The following is a 14,133-nucleotide window of genomic DNA, read 5'->3' on the forward strand; positions in this document are numbered from 1 at the left end:
CATTTAGGCATGTAGACATGGTCAAGGCGATCTGCTGCAGTTCAGACTGAGCATCAGAATGGGGAGGAAAGGTGATTTAAATTACTTTGAATGTGGCATGGTTGTTGATGCCAGACGGGCTGGTTGAGTATTTCAGAAAATGTTGATCTACTGGGATTTTCATGCACAACCATCTCTAGGGTTTACAGAGAATGGTTTGGAAAAGAGAAAATATCCAGTGAGCGGCAGTTCTGTGGGCGCAAATGCCTTGTTGATGCCAGAGAAAAAAAAAGGTTGAACCACTCTGGCTAGATAAAAAGGCAACAGTAACAAAAATAACCACTTGTTACAAGCAAGGTATGCAGAAGAGCTTCTCTAAACGCACAACATGTCAAACCTTGAGGCGAATAAGCTACAGCAGCAGAAATTAAACCAGGTGCCACTCCTGTCAGCTAAGAACAGGAAACTAAGGCAACAATTCGCACAGGCTCACCAAAATTGGACAATAGAAGACTGGAAAAATGCTGTCGTCTGATAAGTCTCGATTTCTGCTGTGACAATCAGATGATAAGGTCAGAATTTGATGTAAACAACATGAAAGCATGGATCCATCTTGCCTTGCAACAACAGTTCAGGCTGGTGGTGGTGGTGGTGTAATGGTGCGGGGGATATTTTCTTGGTGCACTTTGGGCCCATTAGTACCAAATGAGCATCATGTCAACGCCACAGCCTACCCAAGTTTGCTGCTGATCATGTCCATTCCTTTATGACCACAGTGTCCCCATCTTCTGATGGCTACTTCCAGCAGAATAACGCGCCATGTCATAAAGAGCGAATCATCTCAGACTGGTTTCTTGAACATGACAATGAGTTCAGTTTACTCAAATGGCCTCCACAGTCATCAGAACTCAATCCAATAGAGCACCTTCGGGATGTGGCAGAATGGGAGATTCTGCGTGATGCCATCATGTCAATATGGAGCAAAATCTCTGAGGAATTTTCCAACTTATTTATTGAATCTATGCCATGAAGGATTAAGGCAGTTCTGAAGGTAAAAGGGGGTCCAACCCTGTACTAGTAAGGTGTACCTAATAAAGTGGCCTGTGAGTGTATAATATTGCACAGCTCTACTTCAAACCAAAAGGCCTCTTCTGAAACCTAAAATTAAACTGATGACTTCTCACCCTAAACATCACAAGGTATGATATTCACGAGACTACATTTAAAACGGCACACTGATTCTCTTCCTCATAAGACAACTCCAGCTGATAGTTACATGAATTGCATCACTGCTTTTCTTCTGATACACACTGCGTGATATTTACAGCATGCCAAAGCAGTTAGTATTCATTATACCTGAACTTCACACAATAATCAAGAATGAAGAGAGGAGAAAAGCCTGCTTGACAACAGTCCTTTGCCAAATTCACTTTAGTTTCTAGAGCGTTCTTTGTTCTTTCTTCCTCAGAGGTTTGGCTAAATTGGGATAAAAGCTCTGACAGATGCCATAAACTTTAGTGCATGCTGCTAACAAAGAATCTGAAACAATGACGGTTTATAAATAATTCAAACTGCAAAGTGAAAAAATGGATGACGAATATACAGCACTGCAGGTACACGAACAAAGTCTTGTAGAGTTTACTTGCATTTTTGAAACTATTGGTTTCTTACCAGGTAGAGAGCATCATCAAGTTGAAAACAAAACAAAGATGGAGTATATTACCAAGAAAATGTGTTTTAGTTCTTAGCAACTGTTACAATCAATTCCTGAGTAAAACTTGTTTCTAGACATTTTTCGCCAGTCTTTCATAGGTTGCTATAAAATCTCTTTAGCCATTATCTTGATTTTAAAAAAAAAATCATATGTACATCATGTATAATCAGCTAGCTTTTACCAGAAACTAAATATGGATTAAATGTGAGGTGAATAAATTCTGTAGATATTTGATTATCACATTTCTTTATTATTTATGAAATATATCATCTTCAGTCCAAGCATCTATAGATATTTAAACATACTAACAATTAACCAAGCAAATATGAAACAGTACAGATTTTTACTATTTACTATTATTTATTTGACATGAACATCACAATTACACTGGCCAACCAAATGTATTTAAGTGTTTTGGAAGCTCACTAATTCTCAACATCTGTCCACAAGAGGCTTGACTTGACAAAATGTAAATAAAATAGATACACATACATAACATTATAATTCTTTACATACAATTGCTGTTGGCAAAAGCAAAGGCGGCATGACATATTTGTGCAAACACTGCTGTTTTGTTTTTAACCGTTTAAGAACACTACTAAAATATTCATATTACTTTATAATTTTAGGCTAACAGGCAAATTATTACACAATTTGGTTCCCTTAACAGAGAAAACAGATTGACCAAAAGAGGTCTTACACTTTGGTACAAGACAGTCACCATTAGCACTTGCAGTTGCCTACTGATTAGATCTTAAAAAAAATAATAATAATATATATATATATATATATATATATATATATATATATATATATATATATATATATATATATGATAAATAAATTTAATAAAACTAAAAAGTTTATTTCTACATAAAACGTCACAATGATGCCATTGCATTTGCTTTAAGTCCATAATTTTAACTGCTTGTTTATATATTGAGTCAGGCTTCACTATAGTTAAAGAGCCTTGTGACCATGATGTAATCAATATGACAAGTGAGAGAATATCATTGTGTGCATGTAAGATTTGGTAGTTTGCTTCTTTAAAAATCTTCTAATAAACTCAAAACTACTACTACTTTTATGGTAGTTTATGCATTTAGCAAACTCAAATGATTGCATTCATATGTACACAGAAAAATAAAACAGCACCTGTTATAAAATCACATGGCAGTGCATGACATAGTTTGCACCATGCTCTGCTGTTTAAGCTATGAGAATGCTTTTCACTAGTCAACATTTAAAGGGGACAATTCACTCACAAAACAAAAAGATACTCTTTTGAAGTCATAATTTACTTGTAACACACCTATTTGAGCTTCTTCTGCTGAACACACAAGATGATATTTTGAATAGGACAACTGACTCCCATAGCAGTTTTTTTTATCTAGTATGAATGTCCACGGTTGCAGGATTACAACATTCTTTAAAATATCTTTTTTTGAGCTCAACAGAAAAAATTAACTGAGAAGAAATTTGTGAATAAATTTTTATTTGTGAGTAAACCATCCCTTTAAATGGCAAGTTTATGTATAATTACTAAGACCCAGGTGTAACCCACATTACTGCACATGTATCTCTGCCTTGTGTACGGCCTACTTCCTCTTCCTCTCACCACATTAGATTACCCAGTATGCTTTGGTGCTTTTTATGAATATCATCCTCTTTGGCATACATGTGTTACACCTCAACATTAAACAACTCTGAATTGAAATACAAAGACACCAGTGCTGGTTCAATCAAAAAATGCCATCTGGCTTTCACTGACACGATGCTGTTATTCATGTTTCTGTCTGCATCCTCATAATAGAATGTAACATTGTGCTCATTTAGATTAAGAATATTATTACTGTAAACCCTTTATTTTGTGACACCACTTAATAAATGATAAAGCATAATATATGCAATAGACTTTTTATTTCATCCTTACAATAGTCAACATTTGAAGTGGATCAAAAAAAAAAGGTAATAAAATTGTCTCATGGTTGTTGTTCAATAAGTTTTGATCCCCTTCAAACGTCGATTTATTCCCACAACAAATTTATCAATACAACACATAGGGACAAAACAGTTTTCTCTTGGCGGTCAAGAGAGATCAAACATGCTGCAGTGCAAGTAAAAAAATAAATAAATAAATAAAAAAAAACGCATGCAAATATGAAAACACTAACAAATTAAGAAAACATCTCCAGCAACTTGAGAACAGAGGACCATGCAAATTCTCACAACATATGCAAATACAAAAACATGCTGCAAATAGCACAAACTGCAACAAAAAGATGTCGGGGGGACCCCAAAGTGACAAATCGTGAACCAGGAAGTCCTTTTTTGGTCAATTTTGATGTTCTGTTCATATAGTTACTTCTTGTTTGTATAATTTTAGGCCTAATTATCTTGATTATCTTGATTAATATTTTGTTTTTTTGAATGGCATGTTATACTGACAATACCAATGGCTCGGTTGCATGGTTTCCGCTACATTCATTCATGGTGGAGCAGCAGGAGCACCACACCAAAAATCGTTCCTGCCACAGCTACATTACAGCTTCTAATTAAAAACCTTCAGTTGTTGCTGTTTCTTTTCTTATAGTGGGTTATAATCACACCAAAACGTATTAAAATGTAAGTGAATTAAAACAGAGCAAACTTTTCTGTAATCATCGTAGTGCTGTGTGTTAATTGTTTAATCCTTTAAAGGTTACATGCTGACTGACTGACTGATAGGGCTGTGTGATCCGCGAGGCCAGCAAACACAACATAGCTTTCAGTTATAATGAATAGTATCCAAAATTATACTTTACTTATGGATAAAGGTCTATGGTTCTGCATTCAATGACTTTATCTGGCTGGAATTTATGACCGTTTCACTTTACTTCAGGATGCATCAATGCTGTTCAGTAGGTCTATTTGGAGACATTAATAAATATTCCTAGAAAATCTAATAAATGTTGGAGACATACTTGTTACATAAATGCACTAAATCGCATTTCAGCAGCGTTTATTTGAGAGTGCACAACAAAATCTGCGCTTGAGCAGCATATATTTGAGGGTGTGCAAGAAGTTGTGCACAAAAATTTTAAATGGATATGGAATAGACAGAAGATACCCTGACTGTTGTACCCTACTTGCAGCTTGTTTCTGTATTTGCATGTGCTGTAAGAATTTGTGTGTGCGTGTTGAAGATGTTTTCTCAATTCGTTAGGGTTTTTCTATTTGCGTATGCGATTTAACTCATATCATGTTTAACCTTTTGCGGCTTCTGTAATTTTCCCTAAATGATGCATTTTATTGCAAACCAGCATTCTCAAAAAACTAACTTGCAATAATCTTTTTTAATGATGATTTTTGTTCATACTATCACTTAACTGATAGTATGAAATTAAATCCCAAGTTCCTGCAACTGCTCTCCATCAGTGCACCAGTATTTAGTAAGTGGGTCACAGGACAAAATCAGTATGTGTACGCAGTGGAGTGGTGTGACATAGACTGAAGCAAATGCTTAGTTTTGCCCCAAGTAAAAAGGAGCTCCCACATGACACACTCACCCACACAGAGGATATTGAAGCAGAAACCATGGTTGACGGACTTGTTGACCAGCTGGTCCGGCATGCTGTCAAAGCCAACATGACCAGAGAGTGGGACAGCACGTGCACCCTCTCCCTAAAATACAAGAAAAGCAAAGCATATAAATGAAACAAGCAAGACAACTTTAAAAAAAACGATTCTTTGAACAGTTTCTCATTCGTAGCAATGCAAAAAAAAGTCTGTATGCATTTATAAGAATACAAAAAATATTTAAAAACGAACCCAGTACAATTTGTAATACTGTAGTACAGATCTCTAGTTTCTGCTCTGTGCACTTCCTCTTTCCTGTCTGATCTCAACTCTTGAAACCACAATCAGGCAAACAGACACGTAAACCATCTGCAGTTGCAGACCAATGTTTCCCTTATCAAGTAACCTGTAAGATACTTGTGTAGCAAAACGGTTGTCAATAACTAAACACAAATGTCAAATTTTGATCCGTATTCCACTCCAGCACTTCCTCTGCCATTGTTCACACCTGGTCTGCAAAAACTCTGACAGGAAAGGCTGTCTGCCCACATTTACAGCATATCCTTTGGTGTGTGGGTGTTCGCATATGTGTGGCCTATACGAGGAGCACAGTGAATGTGCCAAATCAGTGGATTTCTGCTAGAATAATAAAAAAGAAGGGCGAGCATTCAGTCAGAAAAGGTCTAATGTTAAAAAAAAATCCAATATGCAAATGGAAACATTTCATCAAAGCGATAGCTCACTCAATTTTAATTTCCCTCTTGATATATTTACACTTAAGCCATCCAATATGCAAGCAATTTTTTTTCTTCAGCAGAACATTAAAAATTATTTCTAAATGCAGCACCCTGTGCTTCATATAATAAAAGTTAATAGCTACCAGTGTTATAAAAGTAAAAGTCTACATATAAAATAAACACCCATGGCCACTGGTTATACACTGAAGCGTTATCAAGCAAATCCTAAGTAGTGCAAGAAACAGAAAAAGATTACTTCAAGACTCTCAACCTCAAAGACTTCTGAGTGAATTCACAAGAGTTTAGTGATCGAGCTTAATTTAGTTTATCCCATGGGCCTTTTTATTTTTAATCTCAGTGTTGTAATCACTGACTTGCATGTTATGATTCACCAAGAACTATGATTTTACTTTTTAAAACTTACAAATGTCAAAATGTTTTACTAGAATATAAAAGTCACCTACATCTTGGATTGCCTAAATGCAAGTAAATACCCTCAACTTTTGAGATTTAGAACGAACCATTCATTTAAGCTAAACTGAAATTAACAGTAAACATTTGATCAACAGCACACGTTTGTATGTTAGCTGTAGTACCAATAAAAAAACAGATATAACAGTCAAACATCAACAACCAATTGCACTGCTCATTAAATACAAAACAGGCAACTCAGAGAAGCCAGACTGAGAGCATCTTATTGACCGAACAAACTGTCACAATTGACCCACATGTGCAACATTCCCAAACCAGACAACTGTAAGGAATCAAAGGGGGTGCCATCATGACTGGAACACCCCAGTGGCTGTCCTGTAACCAGAAAACACTGGTTCAGATGTCTGGTTTCTCTAGTAAAGACTGACTTAACGTCGTTTATCTCATCTATCAGCTTTTGAACTCAGCCCCGTGTCTGCTGCCTTTGCTAACGTTAGGTGCGTACTTGCATTAGAGACGTCAAATGCACAGAACACAGACTGCTACAAAACACATCTGAAACTGGTTTACATGTCAGTTTCTGACATGAGTGCACGAAATATTTAATGATAGACAACGCCCAGCGTTCAAAAGAGGCAAGGATGCTAATGCAATTAATTACAGCTTTATTAAACGCGGTTAAATTAAATGGATTCTGGAATCACGTACGGTAATGTTTAAGAATATAATAGTATTTTATCGTTGGTTTAGAAAATAGATCGGTAGTAGACACTTCAAACCGTTACGTTCGCCAGTTATTGTTGGCCCTCAACATCTATCTATTTCCCCCTCCAAAAAAGCTAAATGGGGAAGCCAATGCCGTTTCAAATGAGCAGCGAGTGTGCTTATACTTTCTAATCGTGTCCACAAACAACAGCAGCTGTTTATTATCAGACATAATTGACCAGTTTGTGGATAATGGGCCGTTAACGTTACGTTAACGAATAAATGAAAAGCGAAACCTGTTGGGTTCTCCTAACGTATATTTCGCTCCATCTAAAATGGCTGATTTACACACATAAGTCTAGTTTGGTAATCCGAAAACACATCTTAGTAACAAAAGAGCGCTCTTACCGCTTGTCGTGCTATCTCAGTGGCCGCCATGGTTCTCTCCTGCATCAAACCTTCACAGGAAACTGCAGCAGCACGCAAACTGAAGCTACAGCGACTACTCACATACGATGGACTGTACCATTCATCACTAACCCCATAACGGCTTCTGTTCATTTTGCAATAGCACAGTTATGACATGTGATTTTATGTTCAAACGTGAAATTTTGTCTAAAATACACTTGTTTGATTATTATTGCTCCCAGAAAACATGTGAAAGACAAACCTTTGTGTCACAATATGACCCCCATTTTATTAAATGGTACTGTCTTCAGCTCAACAGCTAAAACGCACATTTCTAGGTTTAACTATAGTAAAGGATACTGAATAGTGTAAAACTTGAGTTTCTCTTTATAAGCATTAAATATATTAATGTAGATATGCAATGTAGGCCTTGTAGTCTAACGTTCCAATTATAATTTAAATATATTTATTATATGCACTGCACGCTTTTATCCAAAATGAAACAAGAAACACCAGAAGTAATCAAAACAACAAAACAAAAATATGTAAATATGATGAATCCTAGCTAGTCTAATACACAAGGCCTATATAAATTTACAATAGAAAATAGTATCAGGGGAGGGTATTTTAAACAGAGAGAAAACAGAAAATGTTAATAATTATGAGAAAAAATTAGATTTTTAATTAAATTTGAGATTTACTAAAAACACATATGGCAATTTAGAAATAAATAAAAATATAAACAGCAATAATATGGCCTAAGTGCTGACTGATTATTTCTATTCATGAGTCTCTAATCGTTAGGCTATCTATTGTTTTTATGTATAAATTCACCTATATAAGACATAATGAATTCAAAATTGATAGGCAAGTCCAAATTTTCAGCAGACTGTTCAAATTACATGCTACATGCTATAATGTAACCTATGAGTACTATATCAATCCAATAAACTGTAAAAAAAATAATAATAAAAATTACATATATATATATATATACATATATATACATATATATATATATATATATATATATATATATATATATATATATATATATATATATATATATATATATATATATGCTGTGTATGTTTTACTTAATGAAAAAACGAGGCAACTATTTGCATCAGCCTTGAGTATTTCAAACTTCTTTTAGACTTTGCATGGTCTCAAATTACACATTCAAGTAACATCAACTCAATTTTAACTTGAAATTAAGTTCGGCAACCCTATTTTAAGTCAAATTTACTTATAATCCAGAGTATTTTAGGTTACTATTATTCACTGAAACTTGTGCTTTTAAGTAACCTAATGCTGACACAATTTTACTATTTTTCTACCAAGTTTACTAAATCCTTAAAAACCACACACTTAAAATACTGTACAAACATTAATCTTTATTTTTGAAGGTGTTTTGGGCTACTTAAACAGACAATTTGCAAAGAGTGTCCTGTGAACTTACTGCATTTTGCATTTGTTTGTTAAACAAAACCAGTTTATAACTTCCTCCTCGGTTTCATCAGCCTTTAGTGGCCAGTGTTGTGGGTATGAAGACAAGTGTTGATTTAGTCACTGGTATTTGAACTTTAGACTTTATCAAGGGGAGGGATTGGAGGACATCGGAAATATGGTTACTGAGGAAGAACACACACGAATAGTTTCGGTTAGCCAACACAACTGTTTGCTTCTCTGAAATAAACACTTGCCGTTTAACTATGCGTTAAAAATCCATAAACCGCGACAATGGCTGAGCTGTGTCAGAACAGAAAGACTTACCAGGACGAGACAAGAATATCTAGACGAACTGTGTGGACAACAGGTGACACGATCAACGGATGATTTACTTGAGAGACAGGTTAGATTCACTTACTTTCATCAAGAAATCTAATGTTATTCTCAAATATCATACGTTAACAAGAATGTAATTTATTTATTTGTTTATATACATTTGTTTATTTAAATACATTTTAATTAAAAGTAAAACAATTCCAGAAAACGTAAACATCAAGGGGTAAACTAGATTAAAAGGTTAAAAAATGAAATAAAGTAGGCTAATAATTAAAATATACGTTAACTTGGAGTGAATGTTTTGTTTTAAAAGCAAAAATAAAGAGGAACAAAAACAAGGAAGCTTTTTTTTACCCCCAAGAGAAAACTAAGTCGTTTTCTTTTGTTTTAATATTATACATTTTAATAACCTACTAGAAATCCCAATTTGAATAATAAACGACTTATCTATTGTTGTAATTTAAACTTGATAACGTTACATTTATTTCTTCCCCACCCAAATCTGGACAATTATAGAGAACTGAAGACAAGGAAGATGGTTTTTCTCTGGTTATGCAATCCTCTTCAATTTGGATCTTATCTAAGTAAATAACTTCCCGGGGATCCGCCAGTATGTATGAGGGGAACTGCAACGGGGCCATCAGTTCTAATGAGGGACATTTTAATGCCCCTCTGGGAGCAGAGGCACTGCCCTCGGAAGAACCAAGAGAAGAAACGAACGCCTCAGGGAACAACGCAAACAGTTCGGACTCCCCCAAAAACAGAATAGCAAGCCAGTTCCGTGCACATCTGGAAGAGCGGCTGTCTAGGCATGGTCCTCGGTCGGTGTCTCCCGCGTCCAGCGCTGCCTCCTCCTCGCGCAGATCCAAGCTCCACAAACCGCCGGAGGGCTGGGAGCCGGGCGCCTCCCGCAAACTGTCAGTGGATGCTTCGGAGAAAGGCTCCCTCACCCCCGCTATGCGAAAGAAGTATCTAAAGGAGTTATTTCTGAATAACGGATCTGGATTGTCAAGTATTTTATTATCCAAACACAAATCGTCAGAAGAGGAGGAAAGCGCGGAGTATGGCGACACCCTGAACTGCGGCTATGAGCTGTGGGCTTTGGACCCCATGGAGCACGCGTGGATGCTTTCTGCTGTGGATGGAAATTATGACACCATGCTGGAGTTTCTGGCGGAAGATCCCAGTTTACTGAGCAAAAAAGACTTTATCAGCGGATTTACAGCTCTTCATTGGTTGGCCAAAAATGGTAGGGACGAGACACTGCTTCAGCTTCTCAGGCATGCTGAAAAGGAGGGTCTGTCAGTGAACGTTAACCTGAGGGGCAGTGGAGGTATGACTGCTCTTCATGTGGCTGCCATGCATGAACAGTACATGGTGGTTAAGGTTTTAGTTGGTGCATTCAGTGCCAACATAGACGTCATGGACTACAATGGGAAAAGGGCATGGCAATATCTCAAGGAAAAAGCACCGAGAGAAATGAAGGAGCTTTTGGGAGCCTGGGATGATGAACACACTGTAGGACACTTGAATGTGAACAACAGTGCAAGTCAAGCACAGCCGGTTGAAGAACATGCTCAAGAAAATAAAGCAGAGGTGGATGGCTCTGGAGGAATCACACGCCAGAGATTCAGATCATTTAAGAGGTTGTTGTACAGTGCAGGACTGATTGAAAAGATCTGAGACTTCAAATGTAATGCTTACGGGTTAATACTTGGTGCATTAATTACAATTTGTTTGGTGAGACTGGCAAATAATTGACTTTGTAATAGTGCTGTGCATTATATGATTTGTTATCTTTTTAAATAAACATTGCAATACTGGAGATGCTTTGTTTGCTTAGATTCACACCTAAATTCTAAACCATGAAGACAATTTAGAGAAGATTTCAGAAGAATAGCAGTCTACATGATAAATAATAATGGAACAGAATACAGCTGGTATTAAGTGATTCTTGTTTCACTAACCAGAAGCTTAAAAACATCAGAAAAATACTTAATGAAGTGTATTAATATAAAAGCAGATTTGTTTTCTTGCATAACCACTCAATGGAGAACGTAAACTTTGGCATTTGCCATTTCACAAAAGAGAAAAATCCACAATTCTGGTTCGATGACAAATTGTTTATTGTTTAGCAAGGACATAACCAGAATATCTGTACAAAAGAGAGACTGCTGTTCCAGATAGCATGGCTTCTCTCCAGCTCTGGATGAGTTGGTGGTCCTGGCAGGGAACAGATGGAGGGGGATGCTGAAGTAAACAGTGGTTTACAAGCCCAGCTTGGTCCTTCTCCAGTGTCTCCTCTTGGAGTTGTATCTGCATAAAGATTAGCGAAGATAAAGCATCACACAGACAAACACCTATTAAAAATCAATTATACTGAAATCTTGTTTTTGGTAAACCGCATTGTCAAGGAACTAAGAATTATGTTGGCAAGAAAAGCATGCATTAGAATACAAAGTAAGGTCTAGTAATTGCTATATTCAATTAATCTCTACACTTAGAGCCTTCAGGTTTGTGGAGGATTCTGTGAAGCAGACACTATTCTAAACATGTAATGGTGTACATAGACTAAAAATGAAGGGGGAGGGGGTTGGCAAAATTGTTGCAAATATTTTGTTGAATTCAAACAAATTCAATTAAATACCGTTCAACCTAATTTGTTTAAATTCAGCCCAAATAAATTAACCACTTAACTTTAGTAAAACCTGGTAATCATCTTTAAATAATTTCAGTGTACACATTTTGCATGAACGTAATTTATACTTGAGGGAACAGTTAAATTATGCCATAGCCTACTTTAATTTTACACTCATTTTTATGAATATTTATTAAGTAGCATTAATTATTTTAATTACATCTATTTAAACTGAATTATTTTCACCTATTATATTAGAACATAAACCCAAGTCACTTATAACACACTTATTTTCATTATTAATACTGTTGTGTTTATTAGTTTCAACTAAATTTTACAACCACTTTCCGAATTCAAAGTTCGAGATTGTTTAGGAAACTAACACATGCATTTAAAGTTTCCTAAAACAATGCCAATTAATTTACTCGAGCTTCTGCACCTTATGCTGAAGATGCAAATCTTTATACATTAACAAAAAAATAAATAAATAAAATAAAAAAAGAATTTACACCATTGACTTTAAAATGATTTTTTTAGGTACCATCAAATTCCTTGGTTACCTACAAAGTTTCATCTTTTATTTTGATGGTGGGTAAATGGCATGTTTTTGAGGTGGTAAACTACAAATTTAAATGGATGGTTTAAACCACAGGTGTCAAATTCAGTTGCTAGAGCGGTGCAGCTTTCAAACTTCGCTCAAACCCTGCTTCAACAAGCATATCTGTAGGTTTCAAACAAGCCTGAAGAACTCAATTAATTTGATCAGGTGTGTTTAGTTAGCGTTGCAACTAAACTGTACAGAGCTGAAGCCCTTCAGGAAGGGAGTTTGACAGTTTAAACCTAAAATAAATTCTCATTATTACCTTAATTCCAAAACTTTTAGCTTCTAAACACAAAAAAGACATTTTAATGGCAGAAAAAGATTAACCACTAACCTTTAAATAAACGACATTAGTCAATTGCTACAGATTACCAGCATTCTCCAAAATAACTTGTGTTAACAGAATACAGAAACTCAATGGTTTAGAAACACTTGAGGGTGAGTAAATGACAATTGTCAGTTTTGGGCAATTAATCCCTTTAAAAAGACTGAGCAAAGCTCACTTAAATGCATAGTTTCTCAATATATACAATGCTTATGTCTCCACAGCAGAGCGTTCACTGGTCATATAGAGATGACAGTAATCAAGACTCCACAGCAGAAGATGCTCTCAGCAGGATAATGGCAGTACTCCCACAAAAGAGTTTAGCACTGTAATTGCGTCCTGCTTTCATGCAGCCACTGAACACAAGCTGCGTGCGGTAGCGGTGTTCATTACAGTGGCTACAGCTAACATCACCGCTACACAACACCTCAACGTACCTGATCTTGTTGCCAGTTTTCATCCTAATCCACTGTGGGATCGGCCTGTTCTGCTTCTGCTTCTTGGCGAGGAAGCGTTTGATCCTGAAGGTCTTGTGCGACGCCTGGAACACACATGTAAAGAAACGCGTCACAATCTGCAATGGCTGAAGTTGGTCACCCCGCGAGCTGTTTCATTCTCCATCAAACATTAATCTGACAAATATTCAGTTCCATCGACTAAAACCTTTAACTAATACACAAACATGGACTGATATGTGGCGAAATATCTACTTATTTAACGATGTTATGAGATTATCACTCACCATTTCGGGGATCGCAATCCGTTCACCACTATGGCGGTAGTCGAAGAGGAGGAACCATGGGAAATGCTGGCGCTGTATATCCGAGTCACGAGCCGGGGAGCGGCTTTACAACACAGCGACACACAGTGGATCCAACAGCACAGGACACTACGCGATGCTGATGTCCTCTGGCGTTTTGCAAAGTATAAAAACAAATATACTCTTTAACTGTGGTCTCAATCAAAGTTGGTATATTTTTTAGCTAGATTTTTTTGGTGAATAATGTGCTGCATGCCTTTTATTTAATACCCTAATTAAATAAGGAAACCAGAATCCTCTCTTGGCTATATTTCTTAGCTACAGTATTGTTCTAACGTTGTTCAGGAATAAATTAGATTCATATCTTACCATACAAAGTATATTGATGGGTTCACTATTACAAACCAAAATCCTTTACTTTATCCTCTGTTGAGAATAAGGGGCCTAAGACATTCAATATAAGCAAGTCAGTTAAGCATGTGCTTCAG

General features: G+C 36.2%; 3 protein-coding genes, 1 long non-coding RNA gene and 1 other non-coding gene across 11 annotated transcripts in view; 2 read left to right on the forward strand and 3 right to left on the reverse strand.

The window, feature by feature from the left end:
* The window catches only part of septin6 (septin 6), a 31,332-nt gene extending 23,725 nt beyond the window's left edge, over positions 1–7,607 (reverse strand). For 6 of the 7 annotated variants that reach the window (XR_015506623.1, XR_015506624.1, XM_087280131.1 and 3 more), the window contains exons 1-2: positions 7,534–7,607; positions 5,242–5,356 (exon numbers count right to left, since the gene is read on the reverse strand). Coding sequence is in view for 5 of the 7 variants with exons in the window: in XM_087280131.1 (XP_087136257.1) it covers positions 5,242–5,356; positions 7,534–7,578 (160 nt within the window). In the remaining 2 variants the exon portion in view is untranslated. 7 annotated transcript variants of the gene reach the window in all.
* A 1,553-nt stretch (positions 7,608–9,160) lies between these two features.
* sowahd (sosondowah ankyrin repeat domain family d) lies at positions 9,161–11,146 on the forward strand. The gene is made up of 2 exons (XM_087281787.1): positions 9,161–9,388; positions 9,838–11,146. The coding sequence occupies exon 2, from the start codon at positions 9,934–9,936 to the stop codon at positions 11,002–11,004; it is 1,071 nt and encodes a 356-aa protein (XP_087137913.1). The 5' UTR covers positions 9,161–9,388; positions 9,838–9,933; the 3' UTR covers positions 11,005–11,146.
* Positions 11,147–11,423: 277 nt separating this feature from the next.
* On the reverse strand, positions 11,424–13,708 carry rpl39 (ribosomal protein L39). The gene is given in 3 exon segments (NM_001002078.3): positions 11,424–11,637; positions 13,323–13,426; positions 13,628–13,708. Coding segments are annotated over 3 exon segments (156 nt in total). The 5' UTR covers positions 13,631–13,708; the 3' UTR covers positions 11,424–11,588.
* On the forward strand, positions 12,550–13,674 carry LOC147833988 (uncharacterized). The gene is made up of 2 exons (XR_015507707.1): positions 12,550–12,998; positions 13,110–13,674. It is a non-coding gene; the product is annotated as an uncharacterized LOC147833988 (long non-coding RNA).
* Positions 13,098–13,231, reverse strand: LOC137487656 (small nucleolar RNA SNORA69). Its single transcript, XR_015508125.1, has one exon. It is a non-coding gene; the product is annotated as a small nucleolar RNA SNORA69 (small nucleolar RNA).
* Positions 13,709–14,133: the final 425 nt, after the last annotated feature.

Source organism: Danio rerio, chromosome 14 (genome assembly GCF_052040795.2).
Source record: "Danio rerio strain M-AB ecotype USA chromosome 14, GRCz13ab, whole genome shotgun sequence".
NCBI classification, from domain to species: domain Eukaryota; kingdom Metazoa; phylum Chordata; class Actinopteri; order Cypriniformes; family Danionidae; genus Danio; species Danio rerio.

What these genes read in the sequence shown, in the direction of transcription:
- sowahd (XM_087281787.1), top strand. Translation starts at nt 9,934, where the DNA reads ATGTATGAGGGGAACTGCAACGGGGCCATCAGTTCTAATGAGGGACAT.